Consider the following 25,910-nt stretch of genomic DNA (forward strand, 5'->3'; position numbering starts at 1 on the left):
TACCCTGCAGTGGGTGTTGTCAGGCTGATGATGATGATGACAACCTAGTGAATTTACCTCGCAACAACTGCTGCAGCCTGATATTTTGTAGAGCCGCACAATGGCCTTCATTTTTAGAGTGGTGAAGTATTCAGCATTTTGTTTCAACCATGAGTGTAAAGGGAAGATGTTTTATGTTGCACGAAAAGAAAGGAATTACATGCATACTGGGCTTTGGAAGAATGCCCTGTGGACATTACAAAACACTGTCATCCTTGCTTTATCTTTGCCAGGTAACAAAATTCATTATTCTCCAAATACTTTGGACAAAGACAAGCTGCTGTGCACTCATTCGAGCTCAGTGGACTTTCCCTCAAACCAATCTTCAGTAAATAATATCAGTATTAGGCAAAACTGCAGTGTATTTCAGTGAGTCAGTGCCTTTTACAGACTGTTTTGGAAATAGAAAACTTTATGAGCTTTGTGAACATATGATGATTGCGCAATCTATTTACATAGGCAAATGAGAAATTTGCCTTCCTATTCAATTTATGCACTCAAACGATATTTGCCGCTGTAGGCCACATCAGTTCTGTACCAGGCAGCACATGCCAAAAAAAAAGTCTCGATAGCGTAATAAGTAATGTCAGTGTGGTTGACTATAGAACTTAAAATCCAGGTCATATCTCTTGGATCTAAGCTTGACATATTTCTGCATAATACTATACTGCGGATACAAAAAGCAAAGCAATAGAGAGAGACAGAGACAGTTTGCTAATGAAAACAACAAAATATTTAGCTGGCACTTAAAATCACTGACCTGTTACTCAGCATGAGGAAGGAAATAAGAGGGAAAGACGAAGGAAAACAGGTGCAGAAAATTGTTAATGTTTAGAAAATAATACATTTAAACAATTTTTGGAAACGATGTATCCATTACTTTACTTGGTTTTATAGGGTTTAATGCCACAAAGCGGCGCAGGCTATACAGGGCGCTATTGTAGAGGAGTGGAAAATTCTTTAGGTGTGCTGACATCACACGGTACCTGGGCCTCTAGCATTTCATCTCCATTCAAATGAGACTAGTACAGCTGGAATCGAAACTGGCTGGAATCGAACCCGCCTCTTCCGGGCCAGCAGCCAAGCACAACCACTCAGCCACCATGACAGCTCCCATTTGGTGTGACATGCATCAATGTGGTGACTGACGGGGTTGACAAAGTTCACTTCAGAGAGGGTGTGCATTGATGAGGTTATATAGTTCAATTCTCCCTATGCCACATAATTAGACAGGTAAAAATTCATTACGAGCATATGCTGCCTACGGTAGGCCAAGAGATGCAAGACACAAAGCATATGTCCATAAAATGAAGGCAACAAGAGCACAATTTCCTGCTGTGAGTAACCACTCCACTATCAAAAGGATATTCAGCTTCTTTAAAAAATGTATGTCCTGCATATGTCCATTAATGATTCCCGCTCAGATTTTAATTCGCATTTATTGCCAACCAACTCAGTTGTCTCCCAATCTCTTATCATTAACCCTATGATTTTCCTCAGTAGTTCATCGCACTGTTCTCAATTTTAAGCCTTTTATAGTATACCCCATTTTGCCCGATAGGTTTGCAAAGGCAAAGCAGTTTAAAATTTCTTTTTGAGCATACATACTTCAAGGCGCTGCTCGTAACTTCTGAGTGCATGCCTAATGCAATAAACCCCTTTCTTATTCTCCCAACCATTTCCTTCAGGTGCTCTATATCTGTGCGTGACCTGGCCGAGGTGTATTCTGTTAAGATTTCCAGTACCTTACTGCATTTCATAAAATGGTCTCTTTCCTTATTATTGAGTATTGATTTAGCTCTCATTTCCACACTGAGTATTGATGTCCTCAATCATTTACAAGAATTCATCACTGGTACTACAATAACATGAAATCAAATATAACTGAGCGGTTCTCCATGATTCTTCGCATTTCCTGAACCAACCTGCTGCTATGCAGAGAGGGTCACATCGTCTAGCATCATCACATCTTGTTCAGGGTATGTGGGTTGTGCGAAGTAAACAACCGTTGATTTCAGGTCACTGCAGTCAAAACTACAAAGTAGCTGGTGCAATGAAATCTTAGTTCTAAGAAGGTCTGCTCGTTTTTTTTTATACGGGCCGAAGTGAACACAGGCTAAACTGCATGCTGTTTGATGTCAGTGCAGGGTAAAGATCCCCAGGTGTCCAAAATTATTCTGCAGTCCTCTGCTACGGCAACTCTTTTCTTCTTTAACTCCCTCCTTTATCCCTTCACTTGCACCATGGTTCAGGTGTCTACCAAGATGTGAGACAGTTACTCTGCCACTTCCTTTCCTAAAAACCAATTTTAAGTTTTTCAAGGAGTTCAAGAACGCAGAGGTAAAAACTGTGCAGTATAACCACATGCCACAGCAATAAACCAGCAATATACATCTGCGCTGACAGGAGCTTGCCAAGTACGCTGCGCAAGGATGCTATGCCACACAGGATTTGGTGCCATCATGCAATGTTGCTTTACTGACTGACATTTCAGTGTACAAGCAAGAAATACCATTAAAGTATTATTGTACAGCACAATGTTTTTAAAAAGATAAACGAACATTTTGGCCCTTTTAGAGGACACACATGCATAACAGGCAACAGGTGTTATGGAATAGTCACTGCACCTGAAGCAGGCTCAACTCCTTTATAATAACAGCGCAGTGTTAAGAGCTACATGAGTGGCTATATTTCGTACAAATTTGCAGTTCATGTAATTATAAGCTGAGGTACTGCTGTAAAGTGCATGTAGAGTTCTGCATGCATTTTTAAACACAGCAGTGAGCCTCTGTTGAAAATATTTTTCTAAACAGGCAGGTAAGGTATGCGTCACTGAAAAAGATAATTACCATGAATGGCTTGGAGGGATGGCACAGCCGAAGGCAGGAAGCACGCATGGCCCAGCAGATGCTGGCAACTGGCAACTGCAGATAAATACATCCCGACCAACAGCTGTCAGTGCCAGTGAAAATGTCATGAATGACAACAAAACAAACTGTCGACTGCTTCAGAAACTAAAATAAGGTATTAATATAGAAACACAAAAAGCAATGAGGTGGCCCATGACAAAATAAATAAGGAGATTGTATGTGAAACACCCATATACATTCTCTGATTACATTTACATGACTGTCATAACCACATTGAATGATGAGCTGGCTGGAATACCGCTTTATTTTTATGCATGATGAAAAGAGCCCAACTATTCGAATATAGCATGCACAGGCTTTAGTTAGTTACCGTTGGGGTGCCTTGCACTACCGTCTAATGTATTCTTAAATTGAACGTAGCAACCAGTCGACCAGTTTACCTTGCACAAATGAGAAGAGAGAATGGAAAAGGCATGCATTCAATAGCAAGGAGCCCGATATCTCACGTCACAACTGAGCATGATACGAAAATTGGTAGTGCATTTAACAAGTCTGCACACAAATAAAAACAGCAAACAATTTGTCGAGTGGAAATGCAAGTAGGGGCAAGAGAAAAAAAAATACTAAAGAACACTGGTGAGTGTGGTGCAGAGAGGTCTGTGGGTAGGGTCCCGTGCCTGGGAACAGTTCCGAGCGCGAAGAATTGCCGGAAGCAGAGCTGGTGGCAGTCAACCAAGAATAAATAAGAGAAAGTGAAAATGAATAACAAACCATCACCAATGGCGAACGACTTCAAACCATCACCAATTGCGAACGACTTGAAAGTGGGCTGCACAAGCGAGGCATACAGCAAAAAGCTTGAAATCCTAAATAAGTGTGCAGTTGCATCCCCAACAGATCAGTGCCCTGAAGGAGAGTAAGCATCGACGCCTACAGTTCAGGAAGATGCAAGAACGGCCTAACTGACAATGTTGCCAAATTCTGTTCCAATGGGGAAGCACAGATAAAAAGTTTACAAATGACTAGTAAATATGCGCCAGCCTTCCACATGCGATCACTGTCTTCGAAAAAATTTGCATGACGAATACCGACTGCTGCGTAAATCCGAGAAAATCGAAAAAAAATTCTCTCGGCCTAACTGCACGTTTGTTCGGGCTCTAATTTCGCACAAAGGTTGCATTTGGCGGTCAGTTTTGTTTTATATCACATTTAGGTGGGGTACTTGCCTGATTCGGTCAGAATTATTTGGAAATCCCCATTGTCTGTGGCGACGGAAAACCGAAACAGAAAAACTTCGCAGCACTGGTACCCGTGGCGCAATCTCGTACTTACCAGAGAAACTAGCCCACTACCGGGGAGGGCGGCGTAGGAGGACTTGGACTCGCATCCATGTCACGGCCATGGCCCTCTCTTGATCGCTGTACGACCGCATTTTTGGTGATGTCTTGCGCTGCTTCGCAGCAGACAGCACCAAGCAAAGATGATTTGCTCACCAATTTAGCACAGCTCGGTTTATCCGGTTGGTACGAGATGGCGCTACGGGTACCGCTGCTGTGAGGCTTTCCGGTTTTGGTTCCCCGTCGCCGCAGATGATGGGGATTTCGAAATAATTCTGACCGAATCAGGCAAGTACTCCACCTAAATGAGGTATAAAACAAAACTGACCGCCAAATGCAACCTCTGTGCGAAATTTGAGCCCGAACAAACGTGCGGTAAGGCCGAGATAATTTTTTTTCGATTTTCTCTGATTTACGCAACGCGCGATATTAAGACGTAAGCACTAATCCGATGAGCACCAAAACCGAGCAAAATCGTCCGTCGTCTGTTCGCAGTTCGCCTAGCGCGAGTGCTTCATCGAGCAGCACTGCCGCTCATCATCATCTTCTAAATAGCAGAAATCCATCCGATGGGTACCAGCCGCGAGCGAAATCGCCCGTTGTCAGTTCCCTTGCCTGTTCTCAGCTGGCCAAGCAAAAGCGCTCTCACCCACGGCACTCCTCGCTCATTGTCGTCTTCTACGCAGTAAAAATACATGCCAGTTGAATGTAGTAAACATTGTCTGTAGTTTTTCGCAGCGCTAGCAAGCGACCGCAGAACTCTGTTGTGATCTCTGGTGGCATTTTTATTTACCACGGCACCTGAGTACTAAACGTAGACATAGACTATGAAGCCACACTTGTCACGCAGGCTATACGCCCGTTCTTTTCTGGCAACGCATTATAGCTGAGGCAAGCGCACGCAGACTGCCTCCACTGCCATCCCTATATAGTCGCACACTAATAACGCGTGTGAATACAGATCAGTAGTAGAGAAGCGTTGGCGGGACTCACTGATCATGCTGCTCGTCCAGGCTTAGTAAAACCGCGCCGTTGTCTTCATTGCCTTTCCAGATGACATGTCTTAGCGCTGCCTTTCTTCATGGCTTTACCCGTCCAAACTCACCGATGTTCACTGGGCGCAATACTCGTCGTTGGCTTCCAAAACACGCTTCTGTTGTTCACACATGTCCTCCGCACGAGCACTCAAACAATGCCATGAAGGGCCAAATAATACAAAACGTGAAGCAACGCACGCACTGTCATGTAGCACCGGCGGCTGCCGGTTTTGCCCTTGTTTTTGCGTCGTTGTAAAACTGCAACCTAAATGCGCTTTTTTTACTACTAATAATTAAATTGTGTTCAAAACAAAAACATTTTTAATTTTGTTACATTTATTTTTATTGATTACGAACACCAAAGCGTTTTTAAATACTTTTGTTGACATGACGTTTGTAGAAGCTGCGGTCCTGTGATTCCATCACCCACGGTGCCCCGGATGTCCTAGCAGACGACGGAGCAGACGACGGCGCAGACGACGCTGTTGACGGAATGCAATTTCGTTTGCTATCAGCTAAAATCCCTTAACTGCGACAAAAAGGGCGAAGAAATGCACCGTATCTCAAGCCGGTGCATATCACGAATATGTTGGACGTGAGCGGTAGGACTGAGAACCGCTGCTATGCATTACTATGACTGACACGGGCAGGCTCGACGGAGATTTACATGAAACTGAGAGCTTAACTGTGACCCGTACAAGCGGATTACTTTGATATCAACTGCTTTACGAAACTACGTTGATAGTTGCGTCACACTTTAGCTGATATGCAACAGCGGCTTGCACACGCCGCATCTTGTTCGCGTGTACTTTCACAATTGAGGAAGAGCCCACATGGAAGCCAATAGAAGCAGCTGTGTTTTCGAGTTCAGATTGTTCCGAGAAATACGAGCAGTTTGTTTTAGCACGCACTCGAATTGTAGTTCTCAGCCAATGCGTCACGAGCGGTTACGATGGCGTCGAGGACGAGCGTAAGAATCACCTTAAGGTGGCCGCAACGAAGCCGGTATCCCAAGCATGTGTGCGCTAAAAGTTGTTTACCTGTGCTGCAAACGTGGGCCCAGTCGCAGTCCAGCCGCTAGCTGCTCAATTTTCCAGCCTTGCGAGCGCAAGTCGCAATCTGTTGAACATTGAAAGAGCCGAGCTTTCGGCAACGACGCCGTCCGCGGGCGCGCCGGCCGACGAACTGCGCGCTGCTCTCTGGCTACCCTTGTCGTCGCTAAGGTTAGCCGATTTCACATCGATGCCAAAGCTGAGTGCACTTCGGAACTGGCTAGCACTGAGGTGCTTCCCTCGCCACCGTTTTGTGAGCCCTGCGCCATAGTGAAATATGCTCAGTTTCCGCGACCCCTTCAGGAGCGGAGCTAGCAGAGGCCCGGCGAGCTGCAATGGGTAGCAGAAGCGGCTGTGGGAGAAAATTTGTTTTGCTGTTATCGCTTCTACCAACAACTCGATATTGGCTAACGATACTCTATCCCAGATCTTAGTATATGGACGCGAACAAACAATACCAGTGCATTTTTCTGACGCCGGCATCCAGGCTGGCAGGCCGGTCCCGAGAAGAGCGCCCTTACGCTTGCATGGCAGTGGCGCACGTCAAAACCACCACGACATACTCCTCTTCGCTCAGGTTGTCGTAGCACGCTGTTAATAGGGAGGGACTAGAATACTTTAGTGAACCGAGCGTGACGGACCAGAACCCTTTACAGGACGAAGCGCGAGGGCGCAGGACGTCAGTCCCAAGAGTTCTCATTTCACGTGAGAATCAAACGAGCAGGCGAGCTGCAGGTCACCTTTTTAGGTGTGAGGAACACTGTCGTGGAGCTGCAGCCTGATCGCAAGCGACTGCTGGTCGCATGCCCTTTGCTACTTGCAAGTGTGAATGGGCATTAAATGCACGTTTACAGTAGGGAGTCGCAGAGTTCGCGCGAGTTAATTTAGCCCCTTGGTCACGGAGGGGGACGCCCGAACAAGCACATCCCCATGGGGAACTCACTCACTGACGGAACTCTTGTGGCGCGATTTCATGTAGCAGAACTCGCCACCCAATCCTTGGCGTCGGGGGGTAGAACGCCACGTCGACTGACAAATATTCGGGTTCTTGGTCCTCCTGGAAATTACAGCGAATGCGCGAGGCAGAGGTGCACGCCCGCAGCCCTTTCTAGGCGTTCCTGTTCAAACACGCTCAATGCTGTATTGGGCCTTAAGGCTCGTTCACACTTGCGAGTCGCAGAGGTCGCGCGACTGTTTTGGTCGAAAAGCGACAGTCGCAAACGGTCGCCCTGGTCGAAAAGCGACAGTTGCGGGCCAGTCGCTCGCTGCTCGATTTTTCAGCCTCGCGACTGCGAGTCGCAAACCGCTGAACCAATCAGCGAGCGAGCCAAGCTTCCGGCAACGACACCGCTCGCGGGCGCGCCGGGCTACGACCTGCGCTGCTCCCAGCTGGCTGCCCTAGTCGTCGCTAAGCCTAGCCGGTTTCATATCGATATCGCGGCTGAGGGCGCTTCGGATCCTGGCCAGCGCTAGTAATTAAGATGCTGCTTTCGTCACCGCTTTATTGTGGACCTCGTGTCATAATAATATCCAGACATGCTCGACTTCCGCGACGCCTTCAGCAGCGGGGCTAGCAAACAGCAGTCGAGCTGCATGGAGCAGCAGCAGCAGCAAAGCGGCTATGGGAAGAAATTTGCTTGTGTCGCAGTTATCACTTCTACCACCAGCTCGGTAGTGGCCAGCGATCTTCAAAAATGATTCATTTTTTACATTCCTGTACCCAAGGGCTTGGTATGAACGCGAACAAGCATTATTGGCGCGTTTTTCTGACGCCGGCGGCCGGCATACTGCAGGCTGGTGGGCCGGCCCTGCAGAGAAGCGCGCCTCTCTCATCATGACGCTTGTACGACCGCGGTGCACATCAAAAGCGTCACGACAACCTAATCTTCGCTCGGGTCGTTGTAGTACATTGCGAATAGCAGTTCAGACGACCGAGCGCGAGTACAGGAGGCGCGGCCAAAACAGACGAAAGTCTCGAAAGCGCGCGAACAACGTCATTCCCGAGAGTTATCGCTTCAAACGAGAATCTAACGAGAAAGCGACCCGCTGGTCGCGCTTGCAAGTGTGAACAACGGTGTTGTCGAGCTGCTGCTTGGTCGCAAGCGACTGCTGGTCGCGTGCCCTTTGCGACTCGCAAGTGTGAATGGGCCTTTAGGCTGCGTTAGCGAGATGGTTGTGTCACCGTCATGAAATTTTCAGCGGAGGCAATGAACAAAGCCAAAGCAATATTTTTTTTTCATATTTTAATTATGATAAACTTGCAGCATGCGCCGCTACAAAACTGAAACGCAAAAACTTCATATCAGAGTCACCTTGAACATTGATACAGACAACAGGCCAAGCGTGCATATACATACATGCTCAAGCGCATCTCAAGCGCCGCTGTAACATCGTTGATGCAGACGACTCACTAAATTTAGACTAGATGTGGCATAAATTATTGCTACCTCACAACAGAAAAATAAAATACTTTTTACTGTAACACGAAACATATCTGCGAAAAGAAATAGTTGTCATTATGAGCACAAACGTCTGGCCACAATGCATCAAAAATTTGAAAGCTCAACAACAATGTCTTTGTCGGAAGACTGGAACTCACACTGTTTTACTTGCTGCAGAAATGAGGTTGGTTCTGCCTCAGCAAATAATAAGCTGCCACTAAGCTTCTTTAGTAAAAGCGGGAAGTGATAGTTTTCGTTCAGAAATCTGGCCACACAGGTTATTCACGTACGTCTGGCAACAAAGTCGAAAATTTGAAACAAATGTTAAGTATTGTTATAAAATATTTATGCAGCTGCAAATTTTCAATTAATAAAACACAAAACGTATCCGCGAATAGAAATAGTTGCCATTATGAGCACAAACGTCTGGCCACACTGCGTAAAAATCTGAAAGCTCAACAACAATGTGTTATGAGACTCGAACTTACGCTGTTTTGATTGCTGCGGAAATGTGGTTGTTTTTGTCCCAGCAAATAATATGTTGCCACTTCGCATTTTTAGTAAAAGCAGGAAGTGATAGTTTTCGTTCAGAAATCTGGCCACCAAGGTTATGCACGTACGTCTGGCAACAGTCTAAATTTTGAAACAAATGTTAAATTTTGTTATAAAATATTTATGCAGTTGCAAATTTTGAATTAATAAAATTTGTTTACTTTGCATTGTTGCAAATAATCGTTCGGTGTAATTTTTAGGCATTTGAAGCCCATAACTTCAACACTTGTGCACAACTCTGCAGGACGGTAGCGAGTTGGTTCAGTGACTCTCGCTGTCACGGGTTCGATGATCACGCGAGGTCATCACCAAGTCATGAAAATGAGGGGGTGGCCGTTCGATGCCCAGCGGTAAGCAAACGTAGTGAATAAGACAGAGGCGTGCTAAGAGGTAACAACAACAAAACAACGTTTATAGGTTCGATACGAAGAATACGACAGCTTTTAGAGAGGCGTAATGTATATCCTACAAAACAATTACGGCAAAACACACCGCATTAAATACAGTGAATTAAGATCTCAGCCTGGCAATTGCCTCCGCTGATAGGTCACCGCAACAGGGCTTTGCTGGAAATGGAATGAAAAGATAGGGGAGTAGAAGCGGGTCGGGCTCGCTGAGGGGCACTGGGCAGGTTAGTCCGGCAGGAAGGAAGTCGCAGGCGGTGTCAGCAAGGGCAGAGCAAGGCGGCACCCGCGCTCGTTGGTGAGAAACGTGCCCGTTGTAGAGGGTAGGGAAGCGGTCGGGTCTTCCCGAGATCCAGAGGAGTCCTGGGTGGGGGTCGGTCGTGGTTACTGCCGTCCTCAGCGCACACGGGCAGCCTGATTACACCCCCGGGCCCGAGCAGCTAATGCCACACACGGGGCGCACACACACGATCGCGCATGGATAAGAAGTCACTACACACGCCGAAATCGCAGAGGGCGATCGTGAGAGGAGACAGGCCCACGGAGTGCCGTGCGAGCCAGCGCCGAAGTTGAAGGCGCGAAATTGCTCAGACGAGACTCAGGCACGCAGTGCCGATTAGTGGTTCTTGTTAAATAAAGAATTGTTCGTGCTGTGCTTGCTGTTGTCTCCTCTGAGGGTCACGCTCACTGCACTGCACTGGGATGGGGGTGGGGAAGTAAAAAAGATAGAGCAGGACACGGATCGTGATGCGGGGACCAGACTTGACTTGAATTACTAAGTGGTATTTTGGGGGAGGGACACTGGTGCTGACGTATGTTGGCCTGTTGGTGGCATCACTCTTGGGGGCCAAGGGAAGGGGTGGAGGGATGTAGGGTAAGGGGAAGGGAGGGCGGTGGTCGCCGCCGCGACGGGAGCTGTCCGCGTCCTCACGGGGGAGGGGTCTTGAAATCGAACCGCCGCCGCAACAACAGCTCGCGGAGGGGAAGCCTCGGTGCACAGGGGTTGTGTGCAAGCACCGGGCTGGGGGGAGGAGCCACGGTGCACTGGGATGGTGTGTGCAAGCATCGGGCAAGAGGAAGGCGGTCTCCTAGACCTTCATGAGGCTGGGAGGAGCCGAAGGTCTAGGTGTGTCCAGGTCCAGGGCTGCAGGTCCAGTTGTCGGCAGGCCTCGAGGAAGCTGTCCTGGCCGTTCTCCACGGTCCTGGCTCCGCGGGGCTAGAGGAAGGTGTCAAGGCCGGTCTCCTTGAGGTAGGCCAGCAGAATCCGGCAGGCGGAATGATGGTTCCGGGCCGGGAACAGAAGCTGGTCCTCCGTGTCTGCTGGGAGGCCGAGGGCACTGTAGTCTGCAAAGAGACGGCTACGGCACAGGTTTAAAAGTTGGGCATGCGCCCAGCAGGTGTCCCAGGGTGCCTGCATCCCCGCACGATGGACAGGCAGGGGAGGGGGCTCTCCGAACTACAAACTTTCGCGTCGGCATCCATGAGCAGCCGATCCGGAGTCGCAGCTTGAGGGCACGTTCTCTGCGGGGGATCTTGTCTGGGAGCTGGTGGAAGGGCCTGCACGCAGCGATACGCCTGTCAGGATGCTTTGTCCTTACGGCCTGCCTTAATAGGTGCCGGGCAAAGTCGTACATGGCAACTTTGGTAGTCACCGGCGACCCAACGTTGTGGGCCGCCTTGGAGAGGGAGTCGGCGTCCTCGTTGCCCTGGATGCCGGTGTGGCCAGGGACCCAATGAAGCGACACCTGGTAGCCAGCATCCTCAAGGGCGTGCAGTTGGGCACGCAGGACACTCGTCGATGTCCGGGAGATATGGGGCCTGCGGTTGAGGGTAGGCCGGGAGTCGCACAGGACAGCGGCAGAACAGGGGGGGGGGTGTGATGGGTCCGATGAAGTCCGCTGCCAGGTAGAGTCCCGCCAGCTCAGCTGCCGTGGAGCTGCCCGGGAAGGATAGTCTGCAGGCCCGGGTCTGCTGCAGTTGGGGCACTGCCAGAGCAGCTGCTGCCTGCCCTGTGGCTGGCAGGACCGAGCCATCGGTAAAGAGGAGGGTGTTCCCTTTGCATTCTTCCAGGAAGGCTGCAGTAGCCTGGCGAAGTGCTGCAGCAGGGGAGTGACGCTTCGTCACTAATTGAATGCCCAGGGTGACCTGCAGAGGAGGTCGGGTTGGGAGGGGGGAAGAACTGGAAGACCGTGGGGAGGGCCAAGTGTCTCCAAGTAGAGAGCGTGGAGCTTCCCTATATTAGAGGTGGCATTGGCCTGCAGACGCGCACGGAGGGCCCCGCCATCTCGAACGTGGGCGAGCCAGTCCGTGTGATTTAGGCCTCTCGTCATAAGGAAGAGGTTCAGCGGGTAGACGCCCGCCTCTGCCAGCGTGGCCGGGACCTGCGATCGCAGTGGAACACCCAGGATACGGCGGATCCATTTCCTGCGAGAGAGTTCCATTCGATTAAGGTGGGTGTTCCAGAGGGTGACTAGGGGGAGGGCGTAGAGGATGGCTGATGTCGACGCTGCCGCGAAGAGTCGGATGGCTCAGGTGGGAGTGCAGCAGTTGCCTCGGCCGAGGATGTAGAGGACTGCTCGGCCCACTCGGTCTATGTGGGACAGGAGGCCCTTGTCAACAGGAATCCAGGAGAGCCGGTGGTCGATGGTCAGACCAAGGTACTTCACCTGTGATTTCCAAAGAAGGTTAGTGCCGTCAATCTTGAGGGTAGCAATCCGAGCCGTGGCTCGTGCTCCCCTCGGATGGGAAAACAAAGCCTCCGATTTCGTGGCTGAGAGAGACAGCCCCTTGAGCGCCAGGAACTCCTGCACCCCGTTGAGAGCACGTTGGAGGGCCTGTCTGGCAGAGGCGATCTGCCTCCTCGGGGCTCAGACCCAGAGTGCGGCATCGTTCACGTACATAGAGCAGACGACTCTGTGGCGGCGGTCCTGCTGGATGGAGCGAGGGAGGCCTGCCATAACCAGGTTGAAGAAGAAAGGGCTGAGGACTGAACCCTGAGGATCCCTGGTGGTGATGGGGCGAGGACTGCTCAGGGTACGGCCAACCCGAACCTGCATAGTACGGTTGGAGAGGAAGGAGGTTATTAACCGTCGCAGGTTACTTGTCACACCCAGCTCGTCCAAGGCTATCTAGATGGTGCCGTGGGGCAGACTGTCGAAAGCAGACTGGGCGTCCAGGAGGGCAAGGATGGCGACGTGTCCTTGGTGCTTCGCTTCCTCGAGGGATGACATCAAGTCCGCGATGGAGTCTGCGGTGCAGCGGTGCCTGCAGAAACCTGTCTCGTTCACGGGGGGAAGTTGGTGGCCTCAGCGATCAAGGCAAGGCGCTGGAGTGCCACCGACTCCATGGTCTTGCAGGCAGCGGAGGTCAACGAGACAGGTCTGCAGGAGGACAGCTTCCTGGAGGGCTTGCGGGGTTTGAGGATAGGGACCACGATGGATGTGGTCCAGCTCTCCGGAAGGATGCCGCTCGACCAGATGTTGTTAAGCACGGTCAGCAGGCAGGCCTTTTCCGGGGCATCCAAGTACCGCAGAATCTGCAATGTGAATCCGTCCACCCCATGAGCGCTCTTTTTTTTGGACCGATGGAGGGCCCTGTGGAACTCCTGTGGGATGATCGGGTCGCTACACAGGGAGGTCGTGCCAATAGAACCTGCAAGGACAGGAGGACGTTGACCTGGACACTAGGAAGGAGGTCCCGGTGGGGGGCCTGGACCCGGATGGGCTGCCTTGGTGAGGTGGTCGGCCAGGTGCTCCGCAAGTGCCTGGTGCGAGACACCGCAGGCAATGGCAGCACCATGGACTGGGTGGAAGTTGGCTGCGACATGGAGCATGGGGCCGCTGGAGCCGCCAGGCCGTCGACGACTGTCGGGCCGAGCAGATGGATTGGCAGACGCCAGGCCAACCCTCCCGAGCATGGCGGTTGGCCTCGCGACGGCAGACAGCTTCAATCCGCCTGTAGGCCGTCCAGTCCTCCGGCAGCGACGTGCTCTCCGCCCTCCGCTTGGCTCGTCTTCTGGCAGCTCGGAGGCCTACGAGGCGGAGGTCGGCGGCAGGGGCCTGCACTGGCATAGAGCAGGACACGGTGGCACTTTGCGCACACTCGCCCAGCAGGATCAGGAAGTCCTCTGCATGCGGCATGTCGTTTGCAAGATCCCTGAACAAGGGCCACTTAGTGATCTTATACACTTTCACGTTCTTACGCCTTCCGGTGGAGGGGTTTAAAAAGATGGGGAAGTGGTCCGAGCCCAGGGAGTCCGGTGCTCTATCCCAGGAGTAGTGGCAGGCATCAGACAGCAAGGCGAGGTCGATGATGGACGAGCGACTCGGTCGGATGAAGGTAGGAGCCCTGGGCTGCAGGACCCTGAGACTGGCAGCAGTGATGGCATCCAGGAGCTTCCTGCCTCTGGTGGTCGTGGTTCGGCTGCCCCAATCCCTGTGGTGAGAGTTGAAAGCTGCACAGATTAGAACATCCTTACCGAGACGTGCGTGAAGAGTGTGAGGCAGGAACGGTCCCAAGGCACACTGGGAGGGAAGTAGACAGAGGCCACTGTGGTGTCCGTGTTGCCCATATGGACACGCACAGTGCAGATCTCCAGGTGGCCCAGGTCAGGGTCATCGACTGCCAGGACATAGATTGCCGTGCGGTGTCTCTCCCTGGGGTGGGCCTTGTCCAGGCATTTGGCATCACTGCAGTCCTGGAGGGAGCAGCAGTAGCAGCGAGAGTACCCTGTGTGCCCGGGAAGGCGGGACGTTTGTGCAAGTGTCCGGGTCTCCTGGAGTGCCATCATATCGTAGTCCAGGGAGCCCTGGAGGACAAGATCTTTTAGGTCCGCCCGACGGGTATGCAGGGAGTTCACGTTCCACTGCATGGCCCGAGGCCGTGAGGGGGCTGGGTTACGGCAAGCCATGATGGTGGGTGGCGGGGCTCTCGGCAGCAAGGGCAGCCATGCACAGATGGCGCGCCCCCGAGTTAGGGGGCAGCTGCGGCAGGAGGGCCTGCACAGCAAGCCGTAGTGCAGCCGTTACCGCCTGCTGGGCATCCAGTGCTGGTGTCTGCGCTGGGACCTCAGCCGCAGGGCGGGAGGGTCTGGAGCTCCGATGCTCGGGGCCTTGGTATAGCTGAACCCTCCGATGACCCTGGAAGAGCCGGGCCCTGGTTACCCTGGGGGGCAGCTGCTGCTGGCGGATCTGCGCCTTGGCTGCCCGGCGGGCCTCAGGGTGCGCAGTCCTCCGGAGAGCAGTCGTTACCTTGCTTTCCTCCTTCCAAGTGGGACAGGAAGGATCCTCCGCGCAGTGGCGACCGCCGCAGTGAAGACATCGGGGGGCCTCAGCCCTGCACGCCTTGTGATGGTGGTGTCCACCGCAGAAAGTCCAGCGCAGTGGCATCGTGCATTAGGCGGCCTCATGGTTGTAGCCCCCACACTGAGAGTACTGCAAATGCCGGGCCTTGAAGGGGCGGATCCGGAACAGCATCCCGGCGATCTGTACCTGATCCGGGGGAGTGGCCGCGAAGCGGATGGTGACGGCGTGGCCACGGCGCCGGATGCCCAGAATGTCGTCAGAGGCCTCGATGGTATCTGCGATGCCCCTGTCTGACACCTCTGGGTCGACGCCGGAGACGGCCCTGATGAAGCCATCTGGGCGGGAGACCTCGAACGCCCGGACCAGGGTGGACAGCAGGGAGCTGAGGCTCAGCAGGGCTGCCCGGGGGTCTCGGATGGAGACGTCCGCAGCGATGATGTTGCGCCTGCGGTTGATCCTTACCTCCATGACGCCAGGCCGGGAGTACAGGAAGGCGCCGAAGTCCTCCTTGACGGCGTCCCGGAGAGAGAAGGACCTCTGGTGGGGCTGGAAAAGGAAGGTGGCGAGACGGCAGCGTGGGCGATCCGGCGGACGCCTGGCCTTGCGGTTCATCTTTATCCAGCCATCTGCCCCACGCTGGTTCTGGCTGGCTGGAACAGAGGGGGATTGTGAAGGAGCGAAGGCTCGCCACCTACCTCTGCAGAGCCATGGCCAGAGGGGGAGAGGAGAGGATACTCAGGGGAGTGTACCGGTGGAATTGGGGTGCTTGTCCGAGTGGAGGGAGCCTGCAAGTGCTGACTGGCTGCATTGAGCAGCTTCTCCAGCGCGGAGGACCTCTCGCCTCTGAGAAGAAGGTGAGCCGTCAGGTATATTACGGGCGCCTTTGCTCGGGGATCCCCTCGGCCAAGTCCTCCGGGGCTGTCTCCATGTGAGGCCTGGTACGCCTTGGTTTCCTGGGTTGTCGCCTGGGGCCTGGGGGCAGCTCCGGGTGGGCCTTCAGGAACTGTGAGTGAGTGAATGGTTTGAAGAGGAAAAGGAGGGAGGGCACGAGCCTATCTACTGGTGGCAGACCACCACTCCCATTGACAGCGTGCAGATAGTGGTAGGAGGGGAGGGGGAGAATAGAGAGGATAGAAGAGGAGCGCGCCGCCGCATAGTGTGTCGCATGACACTCGCTGTACTCCTTAGGCCTGGAAACGGCCGTGGAGACCTGTCTCCTCCAGGAAGGTCAGGAGGAGCTGGAAGGCTTTGATGGGGTGGTATCCTCCAGGAAAAAGGAGATCTTGCTGCGAGGAGCAGGGTAGACCCAGGAGGCGGAAGCCTGCAGCTAATTTGCTTCTGTGAGCTGAGAGGGCCGAGCACTCGCAAAGAAGATGCTCCAGGGACTCCATAGGGCTGTTGCAGTAGCTGCAGGCTGGAGAAGGGGTGAGGCCCAGGTGGTGAAGTCTGGAGCCCGTGCTGGCGCAGTCCACACGCAGTTTCATCAGGAGCCTACTCTCTTGGCCGGTGAGACCCAAAGAAGGGAGTGGCCGTGGCGGGTGCCCCTCAGCGATACTGGGGTCAGGGTGGTCAAGGAGCAGGTGGCGGTCAGTGATTGACCTGGCCAGGTCCAGGGGACACAGGGCCGTTGAGAGTGGAGTGGAGGGGTTGTGTGCTTCATTTGCCAGGGTATCAGCTGCCTCCTTGCCTGGTATTCCAGCGTGGCCTGGGACCCAGAAGAGGTGTATGGTGGTCCCTCTATGGACGATGGCGTCCAGCCTGGCCGCTAGCCTCTTGACGATGGGGGAGCCCTCGGAGGGTCTCTGGAAGAGTTGAAGGGCAGTTCTGGAGTCTGACCAGACTGCCGCCACACGGACTTCCGGTCTGTCCACCAGGATATCGGCTGCCAGGTGTATGGCTGCCAGTTCCGCTGTTGTGGAAGAAGCCACGAAAGGTAGCCTGGACTTTCTGCTGCAGCCGAGTGAGGGGGCAGTGCAGGCTGGTGCGGCAGACGGGCAGGACCAAGGCACGACAGAGCCGTTTGTGTAGAGATGGACTGCTCCGGGAGGTTGGTCGTGCGGGAGTGCGGCCAATTCTTGACGGAGGCCAGATGCTGGGGTGTTGCTTTTGTACGGGATCTGGGGACGGAGAGCTGTACCGTGTAAAGGTGGCCCTGGTCCGGGCCGAGGGGGGGGAGGGGTACTGCCTCAGGTTGTCACCCTACGAGTTGATCGAAGGCCTCGGTTATCCTAATTATTATTATTAGATTTATGTGTTACAAATCATGAGTTATCAAGAGTGCTATCAGGTGTGCTTACATTTGATTTGAGCGACCATCTGCCTATATTCTGTTTTTTTCCTCGGGCGATAAAAAAGGAAGCAAGTACCAACTCCCCAGATAGCATATCGCAGTTTCAATCAGGAAAACTTACCTAGGTTTAGATCCATGATGGAAAGCACTGCCTGGAGCGAAGTTTACAATGAGTTAAATCCTTGTATAGCGTACAGTATCTTTCTTCAGTTAGTAAAAAGCAAATATGATACCGCATTTCCTTTGACAGTGGGAAAAACTGACAAAAAGTCTCGAAAGCCGTGGGTTACGAGAGAGTTATATCGACGAATTCAAACCCGTGACAGGCTTTTTGACAAATTCATCCAATCAAAAGATCCAGTCATACTTAAGGAATACAAAAAACTTAGAAATAAGTTAGGCTCTGATATTAAAAAAGCTAAGAAACAGTATTATCAGAATAAATTTTCAGCAGTCTCCAGTTGCCCTAAGAAAATATGGGATTGTTTGAGCGACCTTATGGGAAGGGCGACAACCCATATTCCCAGCACATTAACATTCAATGGTGTTGAATACAGTGGCGCTGCTCTGGCAGACAAGTTTAATGCTCATTTCCTATCCTCTGGCGAATCATCTCAGAAGCAGGATAGAAATCATGAAATTGCTCAGTACATTGCCTCTCCAATTGGTAGTTCCATATTCTTGAATCCTTGCAGTGAACATGAAGTATTCACATTCCTTAGAAGCCTAGACAAATCCACTGCGGCAGGCGCAGATGAAATTAAGGCCGAGCCTATTATTGCTGTTGCCGATCTAATTAGCTTGCCCTTGCAGCATATATGTAACAACGCGTTAGTTCAAGGTATTCTTCCAGGTGGTATGAAAATTGCCAGAATGGTTGTTTTACACAAAGGTGGCCCTTATGACAATATAAACATCTACAGACCTATATCTGTACTCCCTTTGTTTTCTAAACTGCTGGAATATTTGATCAAAATCAGACTGTGTAAGTTCTTTGACGACAGACAAATTTTTGTTAACGAACAGTTCGGATTTCGTGAGAAGAAGTCAACAGAAATGGCAGTGCTTACTATAAAGGAAAAAATATTTTCTAATATGGATGACAAACAATTTACAGTTGCACTTTTTTAGATTTCAGGAAGGCATTTGATTCAGTTAAACATGATATTTTATTTTATAAGCTACCGTTTTATGGCATTCGAGGAGTTGCCTTAAATCTGATCCGTACTTATCTTTCCGGTCGCGTGCAGTATACATGTTTGAATGGTCATCAATCACAACCTGGCCAATTAATATACGGTGTTCCCCAAGGGTCTATTTTGGGTCCAATATTTTTCATTCTTTATATCAATGATATAATAGCCATCCCTCGAACTCCCACAATCATTTTATATGCAGATGATACCAGTGTATTTTTTTCTGGCATGCATCTTAGTTATATTCAGGCTGAGGCAAATGCATGGTTACAAGAATTGTCTTTATGGTTGAATATAAATAAACTAGAGTTAAATGTTAATAAACAAAGCTTATTGTATTTAAGGCACGTAACAAACCTGATAACAGTGAAATTAAGCTTACATGCAAAAATAGCGTAATTGAGCGTGTTTCTTCCTACAAATTTTTAGGCATAATCTTTGAAGAACACTTGAGTTGGACCCTGCATTTAATAAGATTCATACCAGCATATCAAGGCCATTATGTGTATTATTTAAACTTCGAGACCTTGTTCCGAAATGGCTGAAGTGGCAATTATATTATACCCTAATTCAATCACATCTTCATTATTGTTTACTTGTTTCGGGATCTACAACGAAAACTAACCTCACGAGGCTGATAACATTACAGAAAAAAGCAATAGGATATGTAGAAAACCTTGCATACAATGATCATACAGGTTTGTACTTCTCTAAGCATTCTATTCTAAAAGTCAAAGAATTATTTGAGTTGAAACTCCTTTCTTATGTGTTTAACGATTTCAAACATCATCCCACTAAATATGTTCAATTAAACTCTAGTAGCGACGCACCTTATAAATTAAGACACGTCAGTTACAGAGTACCATTCGTAAGGACTAACTATGGAACCGAAATGCTTTCATATTTAATTCCCAGTCTTCTAAATAAACGTACACAGGCCATAGAAATTATTAAGAAATCTGTTTCCCAAAAGTCTTTCAATAGAAATGCTAAAGCTTACCTCCTTTCTCGCCCGAATGATTAAAGGGTTGTTCACGTAGAAATTCTTGATGGCCCTGTTTTTCCGTCAACTCTGTGAATTCTCGTGTTTTACTTGTTGTGATGTGCCTTGTAAATATTTGCTTTAATTATGTCATTGCAAAAGTATGCACCTTCCTCCTACTTTTACCTTTTATAATTATGTGTTGTTTTTTGTAATGAGAATGTATGAAGTTCTTGCTTCTTTTGCCGCTTGTCCTGAGCATTGTGTCGGGTGCTTTGGCCCCATCAGGCAGAGTGCATCTGCCTTTTGCCCCTGTATCCCAGACCTTGTTGTCTGAAATAAAGATCTATCTATCTATCTATCTATCTGACCCATGCGGGAGTGCTGCCTGGTGCGGAAGCGGTCAAGGAAGGCGGCCCTGCTCGGCTGTCAGGACCTAAAGACCCAAAAGGCCTTGGTTCACCGGACGCGGGCGGTGTTGCTTGCCAATGGGGCCCCGGAATAGGGGCTCCACCTAGTATTGTTAGGGGAAAGGGCCAATAGGGCCTACCCCAATCACCTCTCTGTAAATATTTATTGCACTATAAATGTTTTTCACCACCACCACCACCAAGGAAGGGACGGCCATCTGTGGCGTTGTGGAGGTGCTCGACATGACGAAGGGCCGTGCGTCTGGAGAGGAGTTCCATGGTCCAGAAGCCCGCCTCAGCCAGGGTGGCAGCCATGGGGGAAGTACGGGGGAGTCCGAGGCAGAGGCGGATGGTGGCGCGCTGCTTCCTCTCAATAGCCAGGTACTGGGCCGCCGTGAGATGGACTAGTGGGAGGGAGTAGAGGAACAGTGAGATGGCCATGCCTGAGAACAAGCAGAGAGCGAGCTTGATGGTGATGCCCCTGCCTCTTGCCAGGAATGACCGGATTGCTCCATGAACCCTCGAGGCCTGCCTGAGGTAGTGCTGAACTGCAGGACGCCAGGTGAGACGGCTGTCGATCCTGAAGCCAAGGTACTTTGCCTCCGTCCTCCATGGAAGTGGGCGGCCCTCTATGGATAGGAAGGTGGTTCCAGGGCGGGCGCCCACCATCTTGTTGAAGAGCATGGCCTCTGTCTTTGTTGGGGAAAGGCTCAGGCCTGCTGTTCCAAGGAAGGTGGAAAGAATGTCGATTGCCCGCTGAACGTTGCGTATGGTCTGGACCCTTTGTCGTTGAGGACCTTGACACCAGATGGCGATATCGTCCGCGTATACGGCTATGCGGACGGGCAGCTGGAGGTCCTGTGGGAGGAGCCTGGGTAGAAGTGTCATGACTGAATTGAAGAGTACGGGGCTGAGTGCGCTCCCTTGGGGAACTCCTCGATAGATGCGCCATGGCGTGCTGGTGGTGGTGCCCAGGCGGACTAGGGCCTGACAATCGGACAGGAAGCCCTTGATGTACTGTAGGAGGTGGCCGGTGACGCCCATGGAGGTGAGGGCATCAAGGATGGCCCCGTGGAGAATGGGGTCGAAGGCGCCTTTGATGTCGAGGAGGGCCAAACAGACAATTTGTTTCTTGTGCCTTGCATCCTCCAGTGTGGAGACAAGGTCCCCGATGGCGTCAGCGGTGCAACTATGGCGTCGGAAGCCTGACTGCTGCTCCGGGAAGAAGCTGGTTAGGTGGCCAATCCACTCTAGACGGTCGAGGGCCATGGCTTCCAAGACCTTGTCCGGGACAGAAGTCAAGGCCACTGGTCGGTAAGACGAGAGTGCTATTGGAGGCTTGCCTGGCTTGAGTACAGGGACGACCAAGGCTGTCCTCCAGGCAACTGGCAGGTGACCAGTCTGCCAGACTGAGTTGAATGTGGTCAGGAGGTTGTTCTGGAGGTGATTGTCCATGTTCCGGAGCATTTGGTATGTGATACCAACGATGCCCGGGGCCGTGTGACGCCTTGAACGCTGGAGGGCGGCGGAGAGCTCCCTCATTGTCAAAGGGGAGTTGCAGATAGCAGCTATGTTTTCCATCTGAGTGGGAGGGGTCTGGATTGCCCCTAGTGGAAGAGGACCAGGTGTGCAGGGAGGTAGATCTTCGGAGGTGAAGAAGACATTAGCCAGGCGTTCCGCCAGGTCTTGAGAGGTGATTCTTTCTGCCACTGCCAATGCCAGGTGTGGGTTGAACTGGATGCGGGGGGCAAGTAGCGAGCGGAAGAGGCGCCATGCCTTTGCCGGACTGCGGGTGGCCACGAGAGATGCGCAGATCCCCTCCCATGACTCGGCACGACGGCGGTTGGGGCTGCGTCAGCACAGTGCGTCCAGGCAGTTGTAGGAGGTCCAATCTTCGGGCCGCTCTGTCCGTAGGGCTCTCCTCCCAGCTTGGCGCCGTTGGGCTCGGAGTTGGAGGAGCTTGAGGTCTGGGACAGGTTGAGATGGTGGGACCTCGCAGGTGATGGAGGCTGCAGTGGCACACCTTTCAACGTGGGCCAGGACGTCTCCCTGGAGCGGGAGGCTGTGGAGCAGGTGTCGGAAGCGGTCTCAGTGAACAACTCTGCAGATACGCCCGTTCATCCTCCCAGGTTTGGGGGCAAGTACGATGGGGTAGTGGTCAGAACCCCACGCGTCCGGCGAGGGCGTCCACTCATAGACGCACCGTTGTGACACGATGCTGAGATCTATGCATGAGCGGACACCACCCTCCGGACGAACGTGGGAACCCCATTGTTCAGTGTATGAAGCGATGTACAGCGCAGAGCGTCGATCAGGTCTCGGCCACGCCGGTCTGCGCTGCGGTAGCCCCACCGCGGATGAGCCGCGTTGAAGTCCCCGCACAGCAGACAGTCGCCGCCTATAAGGCTGACCAGCTGTGGCAAGGATTGAGCATCCCATGGGATTGCGGGACGCACATAAACACTTGCGACTGCCGTGTCAACCCCTGATAGCCTGACTCTTACGCAGACACATTCCATAGGGGCCACTACCCCATCACTCACTGGGGTTTCTGCCTGGGGGAGGGTAGAGCGGACGAAGAGGACGGCTCTGGATCTTCCAGGCGGGTGGAGGTGGTCACGGCAGGGGTGCGCCTCGCAGGTGTTCAGGAGGCATGAGGTTTTGCTGTAGTATCCCACATAGCCCGGGAGCCGAGTCTCGTCTGGACGGAGGTAGGCCTCCTGCAGGGCCACGACATCTGGGGGTAGGGGATCCACCTCCAGGCGGCTGATGAGCTCCGCTCTTCTGGGGCGGAGAGCAGGGAAGTTCCACTCGATTACCCGTGGACGAGGGGTCGCCAGTGGTCGGCTAGCCATGTTGGTTGGTCTGCTCCGGTCCCTGCACCAGGTTGGTGATGGCTGCGTAGCGGCTGGGAGGAGCAGTGTCAGGGCTTGAAGGGTTGCAGCCAGGGTCGCCGTGAGCTGCTCAAGTTGTCCTCCCAGGAGGGAAGGTATTGCGGCCCTCTGAGGATGAGAAGAGCCTGGGTCGGAGGACACCTGCACAGGCTGGAGTGCCTGTGGTGGAGACAACAGCAAGCACTGCACGATTATCCTTCACCCAACAAGAACCACTAATCGAAAAGTCGACGAAGTGAAACGGGCGAGGTAGCTTGCGTGAAGCAACACTGTCTTCTGGGTGTCGAACAAGGACACTTTCGTAGATGGACAGTTGCGCGACATCAAATTTTGGGACATCTGAAGAGATGGGAACATCCTGATTGTGCTTCCAATTAGAATATCATTGTGGGTTTTTTGCGCAAAAGACACGACACAAAGGAACGAGGTAGACAGGACAAGCAAGAATATCAGCCCGTTCATTTCCAGTTATCCCGACATGGGCGGAGATCCAGTGGAGCGAGACGATTGTGCCGCGATCTTTGACAGCGCGAAGCTTGCGACCGAGAATTTGTACGACGGGCAGATGACGAGTGTGGTGGTGATTTAGCTGCATGAGAGCAGCTTTCGAGTCGCAAAATACAGCAACTGGGTTGAGCCAGGGTCGCTCTAGAACGACATCTGCAGCCAAGTTGAGAGCGGCGAGCTCGGCCGTGGTAGAGGAGGCGCGGAATGGAATGCGGCATTGCCTGGTGAGACTAACAGCAGGGACGGCACATGGAGCAGTGACAGAGGTGCCGCCGGGGGCTACAGAGCCGTCTGTGTATATGTGTGTGCTGCCTTGGAGCTCGTCGTGAATGAGCGCCGCAGTGTGTTGGTGAATGGCACAGAGGGGCGTGTTGCGCTTGTTTCTGATGCCAGGTATTTCGAGGCGAACGGCGTGTGGTGTTGCACAGTGTGGAGCAGGTTGGAGAGGTGCTCTGGGAGGGTGTCTTGCAATGTTGGCGTCGAAAGACCTCAGAGTGCGGCCCATTTTTGAATCCGGCGCCTGAAGTAGGCGGGAGATAAGTAAGTCGGTGCTTGTTGTGCCTCTAATTCGTCGTATGGCATTTAGAGCGACTCGTTCGGCGCGCAGAGCTACGGCCCAGGATGATGTTTCTGCGTAAGTGGCAGCAACGTGCCAAGAGTGCGGGAGACGGAAAAAACAGCGGATGGCGTTTCGGTGGTCCGTGTCTATGCTGCGCCACAGGTTGGGGCGAATGTGAAGGTATGGCAGAGCGTAGAGAAATCTAGCCACTGCGATGCCATTGTAGAATTGCAGAGCGAGCGCAGGAGAGCAGCCGTCGCCCTTCGCGATGAGCTTGTTGGCGGCTCAGTCGACTTGCTTTGCCTGCTTCCTGAGATGGATGACAGCGGGGCGCCACGAGAGTTGGCAGTCAATTATGAGGCCAAGGTATCGGGCAGAGGGCTTCGAAGGGATGGGAGTGCCACCAAGTTGGAGAGGGGGAATCAGATTTCATGCATCAGCGCGTGGGTGGAAGACGAGAGCTTCTATTTTTGCAGGCGAAAGAGACAGGCCAATACAACGGAGAAAAATGTGGACTGCATTTAGTGCAGCTTGAAGTTGAGCACGAACTATTCGTCCCTGTAAGGTAGGCCCAGGCAGTAAAGGGCGATATCGTCAGCGTAAATGCGGCAGCTGACTGAAAAGTCATTTGTGACATGGAGGCAAACTGGCAGTTTAGCCAAGACGAGGATAAAAGGAAAAGGGCCCAAAACGCTGCCTTGCGGGACGCCAGCAACTAGTGGGCGAGGTGTGGTCGTAGAGCTGCCAGCTTTGACGCGTAAGGAGCGGCCGGTGAGAATAGAGTGTATACAGCGGAAAAGCTTTCCTTTCACGCCATAGGAGCGAACGGAATCGAGAATAGAACTGTGCGATAGTGAGTCGAAGGCACTTTTCACATCGAGGAGAACGAGGTAGGCGCGTTGCTTGTTGTGCTTTGCCTGCTCAAGGAAGGCTACGACTTTGGTAATGCAGTCGGCTGTCGAGCGGGAGTTCCGGAAGCCACTTTGCTCTTGATCCAGGGCGTTAGAGGCGTTGGCGATCCATTCAAGTCATTGCAGGGCAAATTCCACCATAAGCATCCCGAGAACAGAGATGAGGGAGACTGGACGATATGATTTTATGTTGTTAACGGGTTTCCCTTTCTTTAGAATAGGGATAACAGTCATGGTGCGCCAAGCGTCGCGTAGTTGACCGCTTTCAAAGATACGATTGTAAGCGGCTAGTAGGCGGTAATAATTTGCGCCTCAAAAGCTGCTGTCATGCAGCTAAATCAACACCACGCTCGTCGTTTGCCTGTCGTACAAAAACCCTCGATCGCAAGCTTCGCGCTGCCAGATATCACGGCACAACCTTCCCGCTCCACTGGATGCCCACCCATGTCGGGATAACCGGAAACGAACGGGCTGATAATCTGGCTAATCGGACGCACAATGAGGATGTTCCCATGACTTCTGATGTTTCAGAATTTGACATCGCGCACCTCTCCATCTATGAAACTGTCCTTGCTCAACACCCGGACGACCCTGTTTCTTCACGCAAACCACCTCGCCCGCTTCAATTCGTCGACTTTTCAATGCACGATCGAACAACTCTCCTTAAAATGCGTATTGGCTGCGTATGGACCGCAGAAAGAAGACATCGTCTTCGAGGCATTGGCAACCCTTCCTGCCAGGAATGTGGTGCAGTGCCAGTTGAGACCCTTTCACACCTGATTTGCAATAGCTTGCACTTCAGTGTGCACGTCTCGATGACATTGCTTTTCCAAACGGCCCGCGTGAAAAAACACGGCGCGCCTTAAAACTCGTTGTTCACTTTCTCGAGGAAACTGCACTAAGAGCGGGAATTCTCACTCTAGCACGTTATTATTGCTAGAGGCTTTAGAGAATAGGAAAGAGGAAAGGGCACGGGCCTGTGACTGGTATGGATATCACCACCACTGCCTCCATGCCCATAGAAGAGAGGAGCAAGGAAAGATAGAAAGAAAGAGGGGAGAGAGACAGTGAAGGCGCGCAAAGAGCCGCCACGCCCCACTGTAGGCTTCAGCCTCTGAAGAGCCTG

General features: G+C 52.0%; 1 protein-coding gene across 6 annotated transcripts in view; it reads right to left on the bottom strand.

The window, feature by feature from the left end:
* Positions 1 to 25,910, bottom strand: part of LOC149357661 (uncharacterized) — a 130,496-nt gene that overhangs the window by 10,772 nt on the left and 93,814 nt on the right. For 2 of the 6 annotated variants that reach the window (XM_089584819.1, XM_089584823.1), the window contains exons 1-2: positions 5,240 to 5,503; positions 2,889 to 2,963 (exon numbers count right to left, since the gene is read on the bottom strand). The exons of the other annotated variants lie outside the window; for them this stretch is intronic. Coding sequence is in view for 1 of the 2 variants with exons in the window: in XM_089584823.1 (XP_089440949.1) it covers positions 2,889 to 2,963; positions 5,240 to 5,246 (82 nt within the window). In the remaining variant the exon portion in view is untranslated. Of the gene's footprint in view, positions 1 to 2,888; positions 2,964 to 5,239; positions 5,504 to 25,910 lie in introns of those variants that run through there. 6 annotated transcript variants of the gene reach the window in all.

Source organism: Amblyomma mixtum, chromosome 3, assembly GCF_055824585.1.
Source record: "Amblyomma mixtum isolate Tamu chromosome 3, ASM5582458v1, whole genome shotgun sequence".
Lineage (NCBI taxonomy): Eukaryota > Metazoa > Arthropoda > Arachnida > Ixodida > Ixodidae > Amblyomma > Amblyomma mixtum.